The sequence below is a fragment of the Thermobia domestica genome, chromosome 13 (assembly GCF_964235325.1).
Source record: "Thermobia domestica chromosome 13, izTheDome1.hap1.1, whole genome shotgun sequence".
NCBI lineage: Eukaryota > Metazoa > Arthropoda > Insecta > Zygentoma > Lepismatidae > Thermobia > Thermobia domestica.
In genome coordinates, this window is record NC_137466.1 from 139442146 (window position 1) to 139466515 (window position 24370).

The following is a 24370-nucleotide window of genomic DNA, read 5'->3' on the forward strand; positions in this document are numbered from 1 at the left end:
TTATTAAATGTTAGGGAGTTTTCATTTGGAGATCAAAACGTATTTTTAAATGCTAAAGCTTTTTCGATACCCACAGTGGGCAATGAGGTGATCTTCATAACTATAAATAAGAAATGCAATTAATTTGCACATTTCTTACTCATGCTTATAGATCTGCGTACGGAAAATATAGATTTGCTGCCGCAGGAGAGAGACGTATGCCTAGCAGTTATGCTATTTTTATAAAAACTATTAAAATATTTTATGGCTGAACTTGAGAAAATGTGAGGCAGAAGCTGGGCCACGAAAAGTTTAGGGGGGGCAGGCCCCCTTCTGGTTGCGAACCTGCTTGTATACGTGATTCTTCTTCTTTTTGTTTCTTACTTTTGTTTGAAAATACTTATGAAATTTTTCATTCATAAACATTTACTTTTATTTTCACAAATATTGTACATAATCTGATCTTTTTATTTTATGTGAACGTAGTAATTGTTGGTCAAATACGTACTACAAGAGTGAAGTTTGCTCTTATGAAAGTTCAAAATTCTAAAAGAAACTTTCAGGTTTTTGTGGAAATTAGAAAGATTAAAAAGTTTCGACTTAATCCGTTCATTATAGACATTTTCAATGCATAATTTGCTGATTTTTACACAGATAAGGTAATATGTCTTACTAATGATAAGCATTAGTTCTGTGTATTGAACGAGATTTACAGAATTAGTGCGTAGTAATATTGAGCTATCTCACTATATAAGACACAGATGAATACTTAAATAAACCTTTTTTGACGTCATACACAGAGTAATAATACTCGTTTCCATACATATTATGTATGTAGTATCCACATTCCACGCTTCATGTGTTGGCTACAAAAGGATTAGATTGGATACGTGTAATGATAGGAGGAAACGCTCATAATATGAGTCTTGGATCATTCATTGAATGCGATAGTGAATTGTTATTTGTGTGGTTATAGAGAACGCGTAGACAGTGAATAATCAATCCTTTATGCATTCTGTTCTTCAGAACACTAATATCAATACGCATAAAAAGAGAAGAAATCCTGATTGATTGACTGGTTAATCAATACCTAGCCAAAACTATTGCCAGAAAATTGCTTGGATAGTACATTTGATTTGTGACGTAATATACCACTAAGGAAGATTTTTTTGAAATTTGACATGGAAATGGGTGGGTGATGAGGAGTTGTAGTTATTATAAAATATCCATATCTTGGTGTCCCTTAAGGTTACAGACATGAATTTTAATATTTAAACTTTTCATTTATAAAATAACTAAATATATATTTCTGCATCTTTCAACATTTGATCTAGAAGAAAATAAAAAAATATGGGGGGAAAAGTGTAATTAGTTTATTCCAATACTCTCTTAAGGCTGAGAGACATGACTTTTCATTTAAAATAATTAAATTACAAAGAACTCGTTTTTTGTTTGTTTGTTTGTTTATTCAGTGCAAACTCTTTTGTCTTCGTGAATTCTGTTGAAGAATTTGAAGCTTAAAATATATAAAACGATAATTATACTTGTACTGTATGGTTGCTAAACATCGTCGCTTACTTTAACCCAAGAGAGACGGAGATGTAAAATGGAGAAATTTCATAACGAGGAACTATAAGATTTATACAGCTTACGTAATATTGTTAGAATCATGAAAGCTAGGTAGCTAAGATGAGTAGGTCATATAACCAAAATGATAGAAAAAAGAGCCCGGCTTTCAAAATTTTAACTGGAAATCCAATCAGAATAAGATCATTAGAAAAGCCTAGGCGCAGATGGGAGGGCAATATTAAGATATATCTGCAAAAATATGAATCCAAAATACAAACTGGATCCAGTTGGGTAAGGACAGATGTCAATGCTTTTGTGAATGCGACTTTCAACCTTCGGCTTCCACAGTCCATAGCTGCAGTAACTGAGCTGTATGCAACCTGTGGCATACTAGAGTAGAGCGGGTTGTCTAATTTGAGAGAACTTGGTGAACTTTCAAAGTGTATGATCTCCCAAACCCTTCTCGGCCGAGAATTGAGAAAATGGCTTTGTACACGATATAACAACAGATACACACGTTCTTTTAATATATTAGTAGGATTCCAATTTGGAACAGAAATTGGTCTCCTTATTGTTGACCAATTTCAGCTCCGAATAATAGGCCAATCTGAAAAGCCAACTCTAAGACAAAGCTAACGCCAAGTTTGATACAAATGGAATAGAAAGTTTACAAAGATTATTGTGAACAGACAAGACGAATGAATACATCCATGCATATACCTACATAAAAGACGACTCACACAATCATAAAACGTAGACAAAAAGAAATGTGTATTTTATTATCAAAATAAACCATTACTTTGAATGTGGTTGTTGTAGATCGCTACTTTAACTTATCAAGCACTATTGTCCTCGCATCAATATGATTGTTATGATATACTTCAATGCAATTAATGTATGATCAAGTATCAAGGATCAAGTATTTTACTTCTCTCCCCTTTGGAAGTTATTATGATGGTCTGACAAACAGCACGTTTACCAATTATTTACATTATTATTTGTTTACTGAAACATCTTATATCGTACTTATGTTTGCCTTCAAGTGCAGAAAGGTCAGGAAGAATCATTTTGATAGAATAAGCAATTAATCTTAAATTTTATGACTATTATGTTCCTCTCTGTTAGGACTATAGGCTACCTGTGATCGTTAGAAGATAAACAACAATATATATAATATGCAACTTTACCAAGGATGTTATAAAATAGAGGATCTGCCTATATGTATCTTCATCCTATTAAATTAATGAAGCCAAAAAAAAAAAAAAAACCAAACATCGGTAAGTCTGATTGGCTACTCTCGTTTTCGCCATCGTCTGATTGGCTCCTTTCGTTTCCGCCATGATTGTTGGCTCAAAACATTGCGATCTTATTGGACGGAGTGGGCAGAGTAGGAGTGGAAAAACTGTGACGTATGGCTTCAAGATTTTGTTGTAAAGGCAGATTCTCTATTTTATAAGATCCTTGAACTTTACAGTGTATTTTTACAAGTATACAGTACATAAATAGATAAAAATCCTATCCTCTTCTAGCAGGATAAAAATTATTAATTATTATTGGTAGCGAAGGACGTACTTTTTAGGCGTAATAAACAATAATTTTTGTCAAGTTTTCCCGCTCATAAGAATTTTTTTTTCGTCAAGCTCGTTTTTTTTGTTCAGCTCGATACGATCTAATAATTTATATATGCTTCATCTTTGGGCAATATTTAATAGTTAAACCAAACTTCGTTGGGGCTGTATCTTGAAGCATACTGTCTAGTGTCGTCTTGTTAGTGTCATAATGTAAAGCCTGACGAGGGCATATACTTCAGATGTCAGTTTCGTTTTAATAGGTTATATCGCATCATAACTCCGTTTGGAGAGTATCCCACGAAGCATACTGTATACTGTCGTCTTGTTAATGTCATATTGAAAAGCTTGATGAGGCTATACTTCAATATTAGTTTTATTTTAATAGGTTATATCGCATCATAACTCCGTTTGGGCTGTATCCCACGAAGCATACTGTATACTGTCGTCTTGTTAATGTCATATTGAAAAGCTTGATGAGGCTATACTTCAATACCAGTTTTATTTTAATAGGTTATATCGCATCATAACTCCGTTTGGGCTGTATCCCACGAAGCATACTGTATACTGTCGTCTTGTTAATGCCATAATGAAAAGCTTGATGAGGCTATACTTCAATATCAGTTTTATTTTAATATGTTAAATCGCATCATAACTTCTTTTGGGCTGTATCCCACGAAGCATACTGTATACTATCGTCTTGTTAATGTCATTATGAAAAGTTTGATGACGCTATACTTCATTATCACTTCCATTTTAATAGGTCCTATAGTACACCATAACTTCGTTTGATCTGTATCTCATGAAGCATACTGTGTCAGTCGTGTACAGTCGTCTTGTTAGTGTTACAGTGAAAAGCTTGATGAGATTATACTTCAACATCAGTTTTACTTTAATAGGTTATATCGTACAGCATAACTTCGTTTGGGCTATAACTCGTGAAGCATACTGTATACTGTCGTCTTGTTAGTTCCATAATGAAAAGCTTGATGAGTGTCTCGAAAACTACACATAAGAATTTATACTCACCGACATAATTTAGTTCATCTTGAGGAGATCTATGGGTTATTGGTTATACGCAATATTATTGCAGAATTCAGAATGATCTGAAGAAGTTTGTAAATGATAAGTTTGCGTGTACGGCAGTGAGTGGAGTACATTATTGGATGCTCAAGGGCATCTGACGGACAACTGTGATGCCTTTTCCATATCTTTTTCTTTTAAAAAAAAATGAAAGAAAGAAAGTCACAGGAGCAGAGCAGTAACTGGTTCTGTCCACGTCCATTAGCATAATAATGAGCAGTAGTCAACCGACAATTAGAATCTTGTTAAAAGGACATTGGTAACCAGCGCGCAAAACATGCAAGGAATTTTAATATGGAAAAGCCCAAATATTTCACACACTTCATTAAAAAAAAGAAAATATTCAATAAACAAGACAGTATAACTTATACAAGTTACTGTAAATACAGTATGCTGTAGAAAAATCAAAGAACTGCTAGTTAAATTAAGTACAAAAGCAGATGATTATCTTCACTGTAGAGCTCCTTCGTAGCAAAACGATTAGCGTACGCGCCTTTGGCGTGGGAGACCTGGATTCGATTCTTGGCGGGAGCTCATGTGGTTCGGATTCCATGTTAATCAGTAGGTCCCTTTCTCATATAGTCTCGCTGCTGAAAGAGACGTTAAATGCAAAATCAACTACCTTCACTGTAAAACTTTCTAGTGAAATTACATTAAATCACCGATGTGAAATTACAGGAATGGATATCTCGAGGTATACTAAAATATACAACAACAATTATTATTATTATTATTGCTGAATGTTTTGCTTTAAATATAAATCATTGTTATTTTAAAACAAACTGTATTTCAGATTTATGCATTCCTGTAATTTAACCAACATGGAATGATAATATGGTCGACAATATTTCTTTGAAACATTACTGTAATATATATATATATATATATATATATATATATATATATATATATATATATATATATATATATATATATATATATATATATATATATATTTTACATAGTAAGTATTTCTTTTGTGTTAGCAGTATCAGTGAAAGTGAGTTTACAAGCTCATGATTATGTTACGTAGAATAAAGGAGACAAGACAGAGAAGTAAATGAACAAAATTGAAAATATTTAGTCTTTTGAGAATATGGGAACAAACGGGGAAAACTCACAAACTCGATGTTTCACATTGTGTGGATGTAATCGAACCTACAAACTTTTGATAAGATGAAATAGTTTCAGAAATGTTAATAAAATCGGATACCTTATTTTTAAACAGCCATTACTCAAAAACCAACCCATTCGGGCGTATGTTGATAAATAATAATAATAATTATTTTTTATGCGAAGGATTACCTATATAGCAATTGAAAATCCTGTATATTCAGTGTTCCCAGTACCTCATATACTTTATTTGTTGAACGATTATTTTTTTTCCTGAACATTTTTTTTTTCTGGTAAGGTTTAACCCAATAATTTGCCATAGCTTTTGAAGATGATGCAAATAGGAAAAGGAAATCGTTAGTGTCACATTATATCTTCTTTTAGGTGCTTGCTCAAAAGTGTTCACATTGACGTCACATCTTTAGAACTTGCGTTTCAGAAGTTTTTCAGTTGAACTGCCACGTACCAGTCAAACTCAATAGAAACAGCAGAAGTGGCTGAAGTTCAATAGGACAAAGAAAGGGAGAAGTAGGGATCGAATGTTTCACTAACTAAATGAATAGAATTAATTTTATTAAAGAAAACCAATTAATTTAGCTATTGAAAGGGAACAAAATAGGTTTTATACCCAATTACAGTGTTCATCTTCCATAGTATAATATATTTAATGTGCAAAGCAGCCAGTATAATATATCTATATTATTTGTCATTTTTATGAGTCTTTTGTAGGTAGCACTCATCCTCCATAGTTTTCTATGCGTGTTTTTCTATTTGGTACATTTATTTTGAAAGTTCAAAAACAATTCGTTGCAGTCTAATCTATGATTAAGTATTTTGCACAAGAATATAATGTCACGTAATGTTATTTTCTTAAGGGTTATAATTTTGAAATTCCTACAATGAATAACACTTTTCAGTTCTTGGGAAAATGTTCATTTGCTTATAAACAAGATACTTTAGAAATTTGGAATAATTTCTGTTTTAAATTTTTAATGAGGTAGATTTTTATATGTCGGTTTCATACAAGTGTCACATAACTCAAGCTTGGAGTGATCATAAATTTTGACACACTTTTGAAGAATGGCAGGTTTACTGATTACTTATGTAATTCTTAGAATTCAAGATTTCTGTTCCATTCATTTACTATGAAAAATAATACTTCCTTTTGTAGCAGCAACATTTTATTGCAAGACTTCGTGTAAGTGCTTGTATGTATCATAAAGGAGTAACATTACAAAGTATGCTTGGAAGTTCATAGTAATGAGTGATGGAAATTCATATCGCAAATAACACCTAAATCATAGTAATGAGTACTTACTTACTATAAAGTACTTACAACAGGAAGTTGTATGATGATATTGCCCTGGTTTCTTACATTTTGTAAAACTCATGATTTTTACATTTACTAATATATTTACATCTAGTAACTTACTTCGACACATTTGACTACTGAGTTCACACCTTGTTGAAATTCATTACTGCCATTTATTGATTTGGTACATCTGAAAAAATAGTCATCAACAAATAACACTTTATTTGAATATGTTATCTCTTCAGGAAAATCGCTAATGCATATGCACTACAAATAGTAGAGGTCCCAAATTTGACCCTTGTGGAACATCCAGACCGGTAGTCAGCCGAAAAATGTAAGGGAGCACGGTAAAAGTTAGGGGGGTAATCCAAGCATATCATAGTTTATCACCATATTATAGTTCATTTGCAAGTCTACCGTGAAAATTTTAAGAGGGCAGTAAAAATTTAGGGGGAGGGGCATAGCTCCCCATGGATATGGGCCTGCAAACATCAGATAGTTGTAAGTATTCGACTGATTTGTATCTTTTATATACAACGAACTGCCTTACTCCCTTAAATACAACCTTTGTCAGAAAAGTTCCAGGACAAAGGTCGTAAAAAAAAAAATAGAAAATTGTACTTAGCAAATAATGATCCTAGCTTCTATCAAAGTAATCCCCTTGGCTGTCTATACAAAAATGCTAATGTTTCTGGAGATCTTGCAAGCAAGCAGGAAAATCTTCAACTGCATTGTACAACTCAAACAGACTAATTAATCATACTGATTAATTAAATAAACACAGTTTCTCTATTAGTGCTTAGTGATTCTCGCAAAATCTGTGTAAATAACATCGACTTGAACACTTTTATCTAGTGTGTTGCTATGATATAGTTAACAATACCGTGAATTGTCATTGCCAACTAACTTTGGAAGAAAACATGCTGGTATTCTGAAATTGATAGTGCAGAAGTGGATAATCCAATCATAATGTGGAAACAGTTTCCCTTCTAGGCACCCCTGTCTATTTACACAGTAGGTCATTATGTACTGTAATTATATAAATGGTATTAAAGTAAGTAATTACTGTAATCGAAAACTTTATAAGAAAAATGTATTTATTCTCATCGATTACAAGTATTTTTACGGTTGCGTTTTGAGCTTATCATTGACACATTCACCATTTTTTTACTCATTACTATGAACTTCCAAGCATACTTTGAATGTTACTCCTTTATGATACATACAAGCACTTACACGAAGTCTTGCAATAAAATGTTGCTACTACAAAAGAAAGTATTACTTTTGTATTTGTATTTTCATTTTAGAAAATTCTGGAATACTCCAACCATATTCAGTATAATAAAAAGCATCCTTTTCTTTTACTGTGGTTCTTTTCTACTAAATATATAATTCAAATAATTATTTAAGTCGTTAAGTAAATATAATCCATATATTAAACATATACTTTGGAAATATAAATAGTTTCTTAATTATTTACATACATTCAACACGACAACTTGGTGTTCTATTAATTTATTCCTTTCTAACACTCGGAATATTAGTCATGCGTGCAGGACATTTCTACAACTTTATATTAAATTATACTGTAGGCATTACTCTTAATGATTGTCATTAATAATCGTTCTTAACGAAAAAGTTCAAGTAACATATCTACTAAACTATGCAAAGTAAAAGGAAAACGATTGTACATGAAGAAGGAAATATGCAGAAGTTAATACCAATAAATAACAACGTAATTATTTCAATTGATATGTACTTTGGTAGAAAATGGTAATAATATTCTTACGATAATATTAGAAATTATTCAGAATTGAGACTACTTATTTCCTTAAAAGCAATTCTCATGGACTAAGAAGATTTTTTTTAACTGGTTTGGTTTATATTGGTATGCTGAACATAACGAAACACTCTATCCATTTCAAAATTGACTGATACAATTGGAAGAATCAAATCCTTAGGAATACAAAATAAATGATAATCTATATCCAGGGTGTAACAAAAAGGTACGGCAAAATTTCAAGGGTGGATTCCTTATGGGTAGACAAGCAAAACAGTTCATATAACCATATGTCAGAAAATGCATCGTTACACAGTTATGCCCATTGAGCCGTCTGATGCTGTGAAATAGCCACATTCTGGTCGCACCTTAATGTGACTCAATTCAAACTTCAATACCTCACTCCCTAATTGAACTAGGAAGATAATTGTGGTATCATCCCTATCCACTGAGGTACTTTCCACATACATGAAATACATATCAGTGAAATGCTTCATCCTTCAGGAACACATTGATATTGCTATTTATCATGAACTGAATTGTCAGTTCTACGGCAGATTCTGGAAGTGCCCCCATTTTGATTTAATGAATAGCAGTGTTCCCGGGTGCATGTAAAGTAAAACTTTTATCACGATAATTTCAAAGTTTCTTTTTCATTGTTTTCAGGAATTGCATAATGTAGACATATCCTTAACACACCTTTTGATGCGCTGAAACATCAGCACTGTTGCCAATTCAGAATGTTAATTTATGAAAACCACATTTTCCCTAGTAACCCCTTAAAGAGGCCTCATCCGATTAGTTATCGGTGGAAATGAAAAATTCTTTTTTCCATTCCATAGTTTCCAAGCTACTTCAACTATACAAACTAAAAATTAACGACAGAATATCCATACGTATGAGTTATGAGTCAATTTACGTGACTTGTAAAAAAAAATGGAGTTACGCCTTCGGTTACATCTGGCAACACTGTGTGGTTCCTAGTGTACTTCAATCGTTGCTTCCTAGTTTAAAAATATATGCATGAACAATGCTTCATTTTGGTATAACCACTATTTGTGTACCGCTTCCCGTTCAACAGTTCTACTATCCCAAACTCCTTATTGTATTGTATTTTGTACTAGGGAAAACCACATTTTCCCTAGTAACCCCTTAAAGAGGCCTCATCCGATTAGTTATCGGTGGAAATGAAAAATTCTTTTTTCCATTCCATAGTTTCCAAGCTACTTCAACTATACAAACTAAAAATTAACGACAGAATATCCATACGTATGAGTTATGAGTCAATTTACGTGACTTGTAAAAAAAAAATGGAGTTACACCTTCGGTTACATCTGGCAACACTGTGTGGTTCCTAGTGTACTTCAATCGTTGCTTCCTAGTTTAAAAATATATGCATGAACAATGCTTCATTTTGGTATAACCACTATTTGTGTACCGCTTCCCGTTCAACAGTTCTACTATCCCAAACTCCTTATTGTATTGTATTTTGTACTAGGGAAAACCACATTTTCCCTAGTAACCCCTTAAAGAGGCCTCATCCGATTAGTTATCGGTGGAAATGAAAAATTCTTTTTTCCATTCCATAGTTTCCAAGCTACTTCAACTATACAAACTAAAAATTAACGACAGAATATCCATACGTATGAGTTATGAGTCAATTTACGTGACTTGTAAAAAAAAATGGAGTTACACCTTCGGTTACATCTGGCAACACTGTGTGGTTCCTAGTGTACTTCAATCGTTGCTTCCTAGTTTAAAAATATATGCATGAACAATGCTTCATTTTGGTATAACCACTATTTGTGTACCGCTTCCCGTTCAACAGTTCTACTATCCCAAACTCCGGATTGTATTGTATTTTGGACATCCTGTATTTCTCAGAACTATTATAATGAAGATAGTCATATTCCATTCCGTATCACACACTGTGAAATACAGTGGCGATACTAATTTCTTAGAATACTTACACAATCTTTTTTGTCTTTAAGGCCACTGATTTATATAGGAAAGTATAGTATTGTTTTTTTTCTTTCAAATGAATAAGATTTCATTGATTTCTATTTAAATCGCTGGTTGGCTCAAGAATGTTTTTTTTTCTGTTTCCGGTTTTAAAAACTTACATTTAAAAAAAGATTTTCGGTTTTTTATCAAAATTGGTTTCGGTTTTCTATCAAAATACAGTTTCGGTGAAAAACCTACCGATTTTTGAAAAATCGAAATGTGGATTTTCGTTGGTTCTTTTTCTACAAACTAGTTTCTTGTTGTTAGAAAAAAAGGTTTGGCCTAATTTAAATATCCCGTGCTTTGTGAAAATAAAATTTTGTGATGTTTAATTCTAATATATATATATATATATATATATATATATATATATATATATATATATATATATATATATATATATATATATAACACAAATGCGCTTTGACAAAGTAGAAAACATAAAACATTTATCTTATGTTTAGTAAGAAACTTGTAAACTCAGACCATTAAAATCCCTTTCCATAAAAAAAATTAATTAATTAATTAAAAAAACTTCTCCATGTAAATCAACGAGCTAAACAAAATATGGTTCAGATACCGAACACCTTTCAGTGCTCGGAATGAATTGAAGGAATTAGAGAATGAAGATTTCATGTTACATTTTTAAAAAAACATGAAGTTTTGTTGGTTTACGAAAGTATTATATGTTATTCTTGCTACTCAACACCTTATTTAAGTGATTCCTAGTCTACTGTAGATGAAGGCACAGAAATTTGTAATATGTATAGCGATACATAAATAAATGCAATCATGGTAACGTTGACTTCAATTTTCTCATAAATATACAATTTGTTATATTCTTTAACATTTCCATCCTCTACACAAGTGGTTCTCAAACTTTCCAATAACGTGTACCTCCTGTTCATTCGGAAAGTGATCTGCGGGCCCTCTTGCAATGCTATCTGAAATTTCACATGTTATTAAAAAATATACTAATTAGAATTACCACTGACAAGTAAAAGATCAATAAATATAAAGCAATAAGTAATTTATTCTAAAGATACATGATTGTTTGCTAATGAACGAAATTTCAATTGAAAATGCAGTAACTTTCAAGACAGAAAATCAATGTATTTTTTGTTTTGTTTTTGTTGTTGTTGTTGTTGTTAAAAGAAATCCACTTCATAAACAATGTTCTCAGATGTGGGGTCACTAATATGAGGAATGAAATTCTTTGTGTTTTTCCATAATATCATTGAATCTGGAATAAGGTTTTGTCACCATCAATCTTAGGTCAGATTCCAAATTAAGACGATTTCGCTTTAAGATTTTAACACTGCAAAGAGGAAATAAGGTCTGCTCGCATAAGTAAGTGGTAAGGAAAGGCATAAAATGTTGCAATACCTTCTTAGACAACTCTTCATACTCACAACGCACACGGAACCAAAAGCTACAAAGCCCATTTTCTTTGAAAACGTTTTTTTTTCCATCAAGTATCATAGGATCGTTTCAATAGCTTGTCTTGTTCTGTGTTAGAGAGTTTCATACGTTCTATGTCATGGATTTCTACATTAGTGCAAGAATTTTCAATCCAACCATTACCAGGTTGTGGACAGGAAAATATTCTCTAAAACTTGCAGCTAATGCTCTCAAGTGTCCTATAAGTGTTTTGTGTATTTCAGCAGAGAGCTTTTCACCTGAAAAATCAATGAAGTCCTGGAGCACTGGGAATGATGAATAGTTATTGTTTTGTACTCGCACCACCCACAGCTGCAGTTTCTTAATCTACAAAATATTTCTTGCATAACAGCTGTGAGTTACATTTTATTACAACACATTTCAATTTTAAGGCGGGTCTCACGAACCCCCAGGGGTCCGCGAACCCAACTTTGAGAATCACTGCTCTAAACCATGGCTGTTCGCACTGGAGGGGAGAGAAGAGGATAAGAGGACGCGATTGCCATCTTTCTGGATTTTCGAAAGGTGTTTGGTCCTTAGAAATGTTAATAAAGTTGCTGTAGTTAATAAAGTTACGCAATATGCATCAATAATAATTCTTTTATATTGTGCGCATTAAGAGCTGTATATTCGCGACTTCGCGACATCACATTGCAATTTATACACACACACACACACACACACACATATATATATATATATATATATATATATATATATATATATATATATATATATATATATATATATATATATATATATATATATATATATATATATATAACTAACTCTATGGCCTATGGAACCCGGAGGTTCAGTGCCGCGTTCACAAAAGCTCCCCACTGACTTCTATCCTTAGCTAATTGGATCCAGTTTCTACTTTGTATTCCTATCTCTGCGAGATCCATCTTAATATTATCCTCCCATCTGCGCCTAGGTCTTCCTAATGGTCGTTTTCCTATGGGTCTACCAGTCAAGACTTTGAAAGCGTTTCTACTTTCTTCCATTCTAGCTACATGACCTGCCCACCTAAGCCTCCTAGACTTGACGACCCTAACAATGTTGGGTAAACCGTATAAACTATGTAGTTCCTCGTTATGAAGCTTCCGCCATTCTCCATTCTCGTTCCTCTTGGGTCCGAATATTCTTCTCAGGATCCTGTTCTCAAATACTTTCAGTCTATGTTCTTCCCTCAGAGTAAGCGACCATGTTTCGCAACCATACAGAACAACAGGCATGATTATCGTTTTATATATTTTAAGCTTCAAATTCCTCGACAGAATTCGCGACGACAAGAGATTTTGAACCGAATAGTAACACGAATTCCCTGCTTTTAGTCGACATTTAATTTCTTCGTGAATATGATTTTCGTCTGTTAATATTGATCCTAAATATTTGAAAGTATCCACTTTATCAAAAGTATTATTTAATATTTTAACGCCTCCACAATTTGCCGTATTACGGTCCCGACGCACTTCCATGTATTTAGTTTTCTCTGCATTTACTTCTAAACCCATGTCCCTGCAAGCGTTTAATAAGATCTCTGCATTTATTTCTACTGTTCTACTATCATCCCCTATTAAATTTACATCATCAGCATATGCCATAACCTGGTGAATGCCGTTCAACTCTAGGCCCTGGTTGCTATCTTTGATTTTCCTTATGGCGTATTCCAGCACAAAGTTAAATAATAATGGCGACAACGCATCTCCTTGTTTCAGGAATATATATAGCTACCCGTCAAGTATGAGGGATGAGGTTCTTTGGTGATCACACTATACCCGAGGAAAGGGAAAGAAGGAAGCAGCTGGGAACTATATGTTAGGTACCATCCCGGCATTTGTCTGGTGAGAATGAAGAAAACTCAGGAAAACCTGACTCAGAATGACGGCTTTTACACTTTTTCGACCGAGTGTTCTCACCGGCAATCGAACCCAGGATTACTCGCACCAAAGGCGAGAGCATTAGCGATTGCCTACGCTGGGCCGCCTACTGAAAATGAAATGAGTGTGAAAAGACATCACAATATTTTCTTAGAAGTGCACAGATTCCAAAAATTACTTAAAATTAATTTGTGAAACCGATTGCAGAAAATTTAATAATTGAAGTGCTTATAGCAGAAACACTCGCAGAATGTATATCAAACAATTAAAAATGTTTTATTTAAAAAAAACGAATACTTCTCTACATAAAATAATCAGTACTAGAAAAATTCAAGATGGCGGATATGTTCGGAAGTCTTTAAATCCTTTGTTAGGAAAGGAAGTTGTCATGAACTTTTGAGCTGGGCTACATATTTGTGTTGTATTTGTATAATCATTATCATGTGTCATATACCAATGACTGCTACAATAGAATAGTCAAATCATCTGTTTGTTTTGTATAATGTGTATACATTTCCTATTTGCAAAAAGAAAACTATCTAAGAATTGTCTACTATATTTACACAATGAAAAAAAAAAAACTTAATTGTGCAATTCGAGTTCTCTATTTCTAGATTTATAGTTTTTATTAGCCTTCTAGACAGAGCATTTTTCATGGTGTGTCATGCTTATAACGTCCAATGCCTATCACCATGACTATTGTTAGAAAAGTACTTTATATAAACGTATACATTCCCTTTAAATGGCTTAATGTTCTTTCTCCTCTTTCCGCCCCAACCCTATTGTAGTTTCTCCTCAACTCCCCGCCTTATGTCGTCAGATACTCAATCAGAAGCACTTTTGTTCACTTGCTTGATAACACGTCCTTTGAACCAGTTGGCAAATGATATCTGGTGATGGGTAGTGCCTTTCGGCTCGTCACAGTAGTGTCCACTAAGGTGCTTTTCCAATGTGATGATTGGTTTGGTGTGCGGGCAGTGTGGTAAAATTCAATTGATTTAATTACTTCACTTTAATACCAAAAAAAAAAAAAAAACTATTTCTTTTCCTGAGAAAAGCAGTAGTGTGTGTGCGTGTGGATTACTTTAGTTGTGTGTACTTTTTTTAGTTGTTGTTGATTTCGTCTTCTGAGGTGTGTTGTATTATTTGAATTAGCACAAAACTAATGCCTCACCAACAGTCACGAAATCCTGCAAATGCGGTAGCTGCCTTCTTGAAACCCAAAATGGCGCCACAAAGGTGAGAAAGAATTAAGGAAGTATTCTCCATATTTGATTAATAAATGTACTTTAGTTTTAGTTTTTTATATTGTGGTTGTCAAGCAATAATACAAACATCATTTTATGTATTGCCCATATCAGTATTCTATATATTAAAATGCTAGGTTTATATGTTTGTCCGCAATCCTTTTGATAATGAGATTTCGAAAATCAGAAGTGCTACAAACCGTGCCGTTTTCACAGGTCGATTCCAGATTTTGTGTAGATTGTCCAGTTCTCATTCACATTTTCAAAAACCGTGTCGTTATTGTTTTATTCAACATTTTAGGCCCATAAGGTTAACATTATTACAGCCGAAACTACGGTGTTAGGCAACCAGTAGAGAAGTTGTGTATGGCGAGTTGACGGACATTGCAGGCGCTTTGCTTAAATCTGGTTGGCAAAACCTACTGAATACTGGCAACTTCAAAGACCTCAGGAAACGCAATGAGGCGTACTCGGACGGATATGGATTTATTAGAAAAAAAAAATGTTTCCACTTGATATCGTGTTACTTCTACAAATTTGCTACAAACTCACTCCAACATCTATACATAGCAATTCACTTCTTTTGTGAGTCTTCTATCCTTTACTTGTGTGAGTAAGCAGACATGCACAGTGGGAATGAAATTCATGGTCATAACAGAACGATGCGCTGAGTAGACAGCGCAGGATCAGCTAGTATGTAATTATAAGTTCACGTAAGCATTTCCATATAGAAACATATACAAGGTAATGGTAAAACTCAACAAATGGAAAATTGTTCATTTATCATGTTCATTTAGAACATTTAAAGCACTTTTCTCATGTAAGTGATTGCTGTTTAGTTTATTTATTTTGCATAATTCTCTTAGATTTAGGAGGTAAAAATTCAATACCACTGGGCGAGTTAACTTCTTAGGTGTCATGGAACTGAACTATTCCGGGCTTAAGTCCGAGTAGAGATATATATATTTGGAAGTTTCTGTTAGATTTTGATATAAAAATGGTTGCTAGGTTTAAAGCCAATCATAAAGGCTCAGAACTGTGAACATTCTGTATTCTGTGATTCACTATCAAATGATTACTGAACAGTCAAGAGCAGTGTTAATTTCAGGTGTTTACTTCTGGAGGAGGGAACAAAATCTTCGTAATTAGACAATCTCTCATCTTCCAGAGCCACGATAAATTAAATTACAATTAGATGTAATTTTTGTACAGGGACGTTTTTTAGTAAGCACTGTCCTAGTTAAGCCCCCCACATATTATGGTTTCACCTCAATATGACAAAACTTTGTGGAAGAAAGTTCGAACAATAGTACAGGTATAAAATAATAAAACTTTATTTTTTCAGTAACAACATAGCAATTTATAAGCTTTCAACTGAAAATGGAATGAAAGTGCATTTTCTTTCAAACATGTAATACTAATATATCACTTAGTCTTGTTGTATGGATTGTCTCATGTCTATAAATATGTTGTTGTAGGAATATAATTTGATAACGAATTCGCCCGGTACTTCTTATAATGTTAGTATGTGTATAATCGGCAAAGACATATATGTGGAAAATTTCATGTCGTTTTTTAAAAAAAGAAATATTTAAACATTAAACACTATGTTCTTTTCCCTCAAATCATCTTGTATCTGATCGTTCCATTTCATATTGAATCTTCCCCACTTCCTTTTATCTGTTACCTCCAGATTCCGAATAAAATACAGGGAGAATACAGAGGGAGCTGGCAACTTTTGGTTCCAATGAAAGTTTTTCAGTTCACCAAAGTAGCCGATGCAAAATATGACCAAATTAAGCAAGTAGGCAAATGCAGAAATGGCTAAGTTTACAGGCTTTACTGTAATATTATTTTTCCTTCATATAGAAGTCTTGTGCAAATAAATAGCTTTATATGTATCAGAGTAAGACTGCTTACATAACAATGTTTCGATTTTGAGACAGAAAAAAATCAGTTGAGAATGCTCGAAGAGCATTGCCAGAACAAACTTAAAAAGAATTTTTTTTTTTTCGAAATTTATATGAGATTCAATATTGAACTTATTTGATTTAAATTCAATAGATCAATACTCGTAACTAATCAATAACAAATGACGCTATAACTATTGAATAAATAACTGGTATAGGTAAACATAAATATAATCTCTCTATGACTTACGGTTCCCGAAATCGGAAATTTTTGGCCAATATCTCGGAAACGGTCAGAGTGACGCCAAAAATTTAATCACTTTCTCGGATAGTTTTTGAAGCTTCATCGAATGGAGGACTCAAAATTGAAAAATTTGCAAATAATAGACATACATACATATATAGACATAGAGAATTCAGTAACAAACTTTTTAAGTTCGTTGAATATAAATTAATATCAACATACAAATGAAAATCAAACAAACTTTGTTGCTAAATTGACATTTTTTTTTTTGTTCCGTACCCGAAAGCTAAAGGCTGAAATACTATTCTGCGTGGAACTTTCAAGGCACTAGGCGCTACCGGAATGAAATCTGTACTTCTATAGCTCTTCCACGATTTATTCCCCCTGCCCCGAAAATTCCTTCTCAGACTTCGCATTATTGAAGTCTCCAATATACAGTATGAGCAAAATGGTCTCACATTCAGTATATCTAAATTTTTGCTAACAAAAATAATGAAGTAAATAAAACAGTATATTTCATTCCCAGTTAGAAACATGTAACCCTATTATTTAGTCAAATCGTAAAGATATTTCAAGAAGTTTGAAACCCTCTTGTAAATAAGGTGTTTTAAACCTTTAAATTGATTATGATGAGTGAAACATTTTATTACATCAAATTTTGTCGCCGTAAATCCTATTGTAATTAAATCTATTTTTTTTTTTTTTTTTTTTTTTAAGAATCATTTGAGAAGTGGCACAAACTAGGAAACTTAGAGTAGAATTTATCTTGGCTGGTTCTTTGTACCGATAAAACAACTTCATCTTGATCGCTCTCTGCTTTTTGTTTCAATTCAATTTCTTCTGCTGACATATGTTCAATTATCCCCAGATGGCAGTGGACCAAAATAACATCAGTTGATCATCAACCTTGAATTAAACATAGTTAAGGATGAATTCACAACCTACTCAAAGAGTTGTTTCATCCACTGACTCAGATCGTATTCTTCCGCTGTTGTTGCCGAGCAGTTTAAAAGAGAAAGAGTCCCGTTTTGTTTGTTAAAGTGAACAGTATCATCACACTATTGTTTGTCTCGAGGAAGTATTGAATAAATAAATAAATAAATAACCGAAATTTACTTAAAAGCTCAATTTTTGTAACTTTCCAGAACTATCTTGAAAATTCAAAGAAATGAACTAAAAGAAATATTTTGCTTTCAAGTCTTTCTAATGATATTGTCAATCGGAATGTGACTAACTGACTGCAATTTTCTCCCTCTAGACAGTCTAGAGCATAGGTGTGGCTACTATTAGTTATGAAACTATTCATTTTGCTAACGTTGCACAAAAATCAAAATTACCACCTCAGTATCGTGCGCTATTTACGAAGAGAGACGATAGATGTTCATTTTTTTTCTTCAAAAATTGTAAATAGACTATAAAATCCGTGCTAAGTGCCAAAGTGAAAATGTTGAGTAGAAAGCCCAGATTTACTTCAGAACTGATGGCACATATAGGCACGCACATTCTTCTGGGGATTATTTGAACTACTTCCACAGTGATTACTAGATAGCCAGTTTTACACTGACAAGGGAACCTTCCGAAAATGATAGTTGCAGTGAAAGATGTGGCCTATGCCAATTGAAAGAGCTGTAACAGAGATGAATACTCCCAAAAAATTAGCTGCCCATAGCAATAAGTTCAAGAAATATAAGGGGTGGAAGTTCGGGAAACAGTAAGGTTGGACAAGGGAGGGGAAGTGCAAATTCCGCAAAAAAGGGGGTCACGGCAAAATACAATGCTGACAAGTGATGTATAGAAAGAGATTTGCCACGTTAGGGAAGAAATGAAGGCCACCAGTGGGGTTAACAGTGTTGCCAACTGCAATGAAAAGTACATGTTTTGCAAAGAGCACTATATGAAGTGAGTACAATATTTAGTGTCAATCTGTAATGTAGAACATAAGATATGGCGTGTATAATTAGTGGTACAATCTAACAAAAGAGAATAGAACAAACAGAAGTACGAAAAATACGGAAAAGACGGGGTTGGCCATAATGCGCCACATTTGATCACGAGCTGTGCATATTAGAATGAACAAAACAAGAAGCACCGACTATGCAGGAAACTGACTTACTTAGAGTCGAAAAGAAAAACGAGTTCCAAAGTTGGCAACACTGGCCATGAACATATAGACAAGTCTAATATAGTTAGGCCACTCGCTTCACAAAAAGAAAATTCCGGCAACAGGCATCACTCGGAATGCATCAATGCTAGAGTGATTGAGGCAATGTCAAGTCGGGGAACATGAAATGGTTGGGTTAAGCGAACAACTGATAATAGAAGTAGCGAACATTATGTCATGGTTGGGTCGTATGTGGGAATATACAGGGTGTCCCACAAAACTTTATGACCTGAAAGATTTGCGAAACGAACAAAAATGTGACGGATCCAGTTGTGCAGGAATGTACCAATGTCAGGGCGTGATAAAAGTCGGTGAGAAGCAAGTGCCCCCAGGATCCCCATCATAGGGCCCCAGGAGCCAAAATCAAACTTTCAAATGGCACCAGGGACCGAATGGTACCTCTCTCGATAGATCATGGAATGTGCAACAACACCGATAGGAAACATTTGCTATATGAAGCATGTTTTTTTCAAAATGGCCGCCACAAATATATCCCTATGTTGTGTCTTAACATGGTATCGAACATTGTGATCTTAAATTGCTGCGATGCGAAAAGAAATGTTGCAAATCCAATTGCACAGGAATGTACTCATGTCGAGGGCCAAGAAAACTTTGTAAGAAGCAAGTCCCCAGGGCTCCCATCATAAGGCTCGAGGGGTCAACCGCAACATTTCAAATGGGAACAGGGGGCGGATGATATTTCTCTGGATAGATACAACACGGCCTATAAGAAACATTTGCTATATGAAGCAAGGGTTTCAAAATGGCCGCCAAAATGCACGTTGTTCTTGTCACCGAGCAGATATTTTTGGCGGCCATTTTGAAATCCCATACAGTAAATATTTCTGATATGCGTTGTTGCATATTCCAAGATTTATCGAAAGAAATATAACTCGACCGATGGTGCTATTTGAAATTTTGAAGTTGGCCCCTGGAACCCTATGATGGGGAACTTGGGGGCACTTGCGTCTCACAGAAGTTTGTCGCCCGCTGACATGGGTACATTCCTGAACAACTGGATGTGTCAAATTTTTTCGCTTTGAAACTATTTCAGTCGCAGAGTTAGGTGGGACATTCTGGATATATCATATAGGCGGAGATAGTACTGCAGACAACAACATACAGCTGATCAAGCCTTTGATTATGTTTGCTTTCTACAGGTGTGGATATGTGATAGAAAGACCACCAAAGGTTCCGACACCTCTATAGTACTGTTTCGAGACATTCACAGGCGATCATTGTACCATGTGTGACGGATTGGCAGTATTACGCTGTGCTCACTGCAAATGTATCTTCTGTTTGGACCATTGTCTCATCGAACAATTGCACGTACAATGTGGACGAGCATGTACAAATGATGCGAAGGCTAATGCCTGTTGCCGGAATTTTCTATTTGTGAAGCGAGTGGACTACCTATATTAGAATTGTCTGGATGTTCATGGCCAGTGCTGCCAACTTTGAAACTCGTTTTTCTTTTCGACTCTAAGTAAGTCAGTTTCCTGCATAGTTGGTGCTTTCTTGTTTTGTTAATTCTAATATGCACAGCTCGTGATCAAATGTGGCGCATTATGGCCAACTTCGTCTTTTCCGTATTTTTCGTACTTCTGTTTTTTCTATTCTCTTTTGTTAGATTGTACCACTGATTATACACGTCATATCTTATGTTCTACATTACAGATTGACACTGAATATTGTACTCACTTCATATAGTGCTCTTTGCAAAACATGTACTTTTCATTGCAGTTGGCAACACTGTTAACCCCACTGGTGGCCTTCATTTCTTCCCTATTGTGGCAAGTCTCTTTTTATACATCACTTGTCAGCATTGTGTTTTGCCGTGCTCCCCTTTTTTGCGGAATTTGCACTTTTCCCCCCTTGTACAACCTTACTGTTTCCCGAACTTCCACCCCTTATATTTCTTGAACTTATTGCTATGGGCAGCTAATTTTTTGGGAATGAACATCTCTGTTACAGCTCTTTCAACTGGCATAGGTCACATCTTTCACTGCAACTATCATTTTCGGAAGGTTCCCTTGTGAGTAGTGTTAGACACATAGGCCACATTTTGACATTAAAACAAACTTTTTTCCGTTTTTTGGCACTTAGTAGATTTTATATTTAGACTACAATTGTCTAAAAAAATGTTTGAATGTCAACACAGCTAATAATGTTAATACCGTGTGTATCTTCACGTATATTTCAGTAACGCGTTAACCAATTTACAAATTATATATTTGGTCACGCATGTTTCGTAGGCCGACCCATACGTCCTTATAGGAAGTTTGTGTCCTACCTTTACTTTAGATATGAGCTCCTCCGTGGCTAAGCGGTTAGCGTACGCCCCTTTGGCGTGGGAGACCCGGGTTCGATTCCCGGCGGGAGCTCATGTAGTTCGGATTCCACGTTAATCAGTAGGTCCACGTCTCATATAGCCTCGCTGCTGAAAGGGACGCTAAACTAAAATCAACTCAACTCAACTTTACTTTAGATATCTTACTAAAGTCCTGGGGTAACGGAAAAGTGGAGAAAAATAAATTATCTTAAAAAGAAAAATAACCGACTTCAAAAACACACTAAAAACAAGAAAATAGAAACTTAAAAAACATTAACTGGCTTTAACAAAAGGGTTAAAAAAGCAAAACATAATAAAAGCGCTAAAAAGTAGATAATAATAATAATAATAGAATTCCTTCGTGGCTAAGCGGTTAGCATAGTCGCCATTGGCGTAGGAGATCCGGATTCGATTCCCGGCGGGAGCTCATGTGGTTCGGATTCAACGTTAATCAGTAGACCTTGTTCCATATAACTTCGCTGCTGAAAGGGACGTTAAATTCAAAATCAACTCAACTCATTAATAATAATAAATTGCTTAAAACCAGAAAATAATTCATTATTTATCTATAAAAGTTTTTGAATTATGTGCCAAGCCACACAATATCATTATCATGTAACTTTATCAGGCATTAATTCGTTTGGTTTGTCCTAAGCTTCAAAAATTTCTATACATGATAGTACTGAATTATCTTCTGCCTTTAAGCGCTGTATTATTATTTTCTACATACTTTATAGCGCTTTCATTACTTTCTGCTATTTAGCGCTTTTGTTGAAGTCGGTTACATATGCTTTTTGGATCAAAAGATCCAATGTATTTCAGGCAAAAACTTTCCTGTAGGCCTTATATCTGGGGAACTACATATAATGTAGCCAAACCCAAACTGTCACTTAACTTAGTATGATGTGCTTATTCCGTAAAATATACGAAAATTCAACTTAGGGGCCGTTCAAAAATGTTGTGGCACCTGATCCAAAAATGCATCACACGATCCACTATATTTCAATCAAAAAATTCCTTCTACGCCGTATATCTGGAGAACTACATATAGTGTAGCCAAACTATCATTTAGCTCAGAGTTATGTGCTTATTCCGTAAAAAAAAAAAAAAAAAAAAAAAAAAAAAAATAAAGAAAGAAAGAAACGAAAACTCGATTTAGGGGCCGTTCAAAAATGTTGTGGCCCCTGATCCAAAAACTAACTATTGGACAAGATCGCAATCTTTTGATGCAATTTTTAGATCACTCCTAAAATACTTGTTTTATGGTTTTGTAGCGTCTTTTTTACAAATAAATATGTTGTATCCTGAGCATTATATTAACCCGTTAGTCTGGACAGCACTACGATTAGTTTATCAAGTAAGGATGGTATCTAGGCCTATACTTACCCCCGTAGGAATGTATGATGAACCGATTTTTGATTGTCCATCTCTTGATATAAATATTCTACCTCTATGAACGAGCCAGATTTCTAATATTTGGTCTTCTTTTATTTGGACAAATTCAATGGAGAGCCATGAAGCAGTTCTTGAGACTTTGTGTCTCCCAAACAGACAGAGTAAATATACAGGGTGTTTCAAAACAACACCGACAACGTTTGGGAGGTGATTCCTGACACCAAGATAAAACGAGAAGTATAGACCAACTTGGATGCACAAATACTTACTTTCGAAGTTATAGGCTGCCGAAAACATGAAAAAATAAACTTCAAAGGTTCTTAGCTCCAAAAGTATGGGACCTACCGTAGTCAGTCAAAACTTTATTTAGGAACTATTATGTGCCATATCCAAATATCCAAGTTTCAGAATCCTGCGTTGGATCCGCAACAATTTTTTAGGAGTTGGTATACTTCAGATGATATGCCCGTAGCCAAACTGTTTCTATTAAAATTGTTGCGTGAGTATCTTAGGATTCTGTAACATGTACTTTTGGATAGTGCACATACTAGTTCCTACGTGAAGGCTTCACCCGACTACGGTAGGTCCCATAGTTGTGGAGCTATGGACCTATGAACTTCATTTTTTAATGTTTTCGACAGCCTGTAACTCCGAAAGCAGTGGCGTATTTAGGGGGTGGCTATCGGGCTGAAGCCCCCCCCCCCGAAATTCTTCGTACAATAATAATTCTTCTTACCATTTCTAAGGGAAAATGTATGTGCTTATTCACGTGTTGTGCATAGCTCCCCCGAAACAAAATCCTAAATACGCCACTGTCCGAAAGTAAGCATTTGTGCATCCAGGTTGGTCTATACTTTTTGTTTTCTTTTAGTGTTAAGAATCACCTCCAGAACGTTGTCGGTGTTGTTTTGAAACACCCTGTATAAATGAGTTTTTTTGGTAATCCAAATTCCTCAATAGCTTCACATATAAATCAATGGGCTATAAAACATAGTTGTTATACTCTGTAGGTATTCAACACCACTAAATGCACGTGATTGGAAATTAGGTCTGTTCTACAACATGTATATTTTATAATAATTATAAGAAATAAGAAGGTGCCCTCTTCCGTTTTGTTTGTACTCCTTTTCTACTTTACGGAGAGTAGATATTTTTTTTACCCTACTTTTCTGATTTATCTTATTTTAAGAAACGTCATTTTTTTCTTGTAATTAGTGTTTCATTAGAGTAAGTATTTCTTGATAAGATTGAATGGTCAAACTACTTCAAATAAGAAAATCACGTGCAGCTCAAGTGCTTTGGAATGATGATGGTTTAGTAATAGGTATTCTTTCAGGAATTTCCAATTAG

The 24370-nt window shown here is 34.4% G+C and overlaps 2 protein-coding genes across 3 annotated transcripts in view; one reads left to right on the plus strand and one right to left on the minus strand.

Annotated features, from left to right (window-relative positions):
- The window catches only part of LOC145668579 (uncharacterized), a 151284-nt gene that overhangs the window by 97769 nt on the left and 29145 nt on the right, over positions 1-24370 (minus strand). The gene's annotated exons all lie outside the window — the stretch shown is intronic.
- The window catches only part of fray (oxidative stress responsive kinase frayed), a 217980-nt gene that overhangs the window by 41245 nt on the left and 152365 nt on the right, over positions 1-24370 (plus strand). Inside the window, exon 1 of one of the 2 annotated variants that reach the window (XM_081736581.1) lies at positions 14882-14970. The exons of the other annotated variant lie outside the window; for it this stretch is intronic. Within the exon in view, the coding sequence (XP_081592707.1) occupies positions 14897-14970 (74 nt within the window). The 5' untranslated portion in view covers positions 14882-14896. Of the gene's footprint in view, positions 1-14881; positions 14971-24370 lie in introns of those variants that run through there. 2 annotated transcript variants of the gene reach the window in all.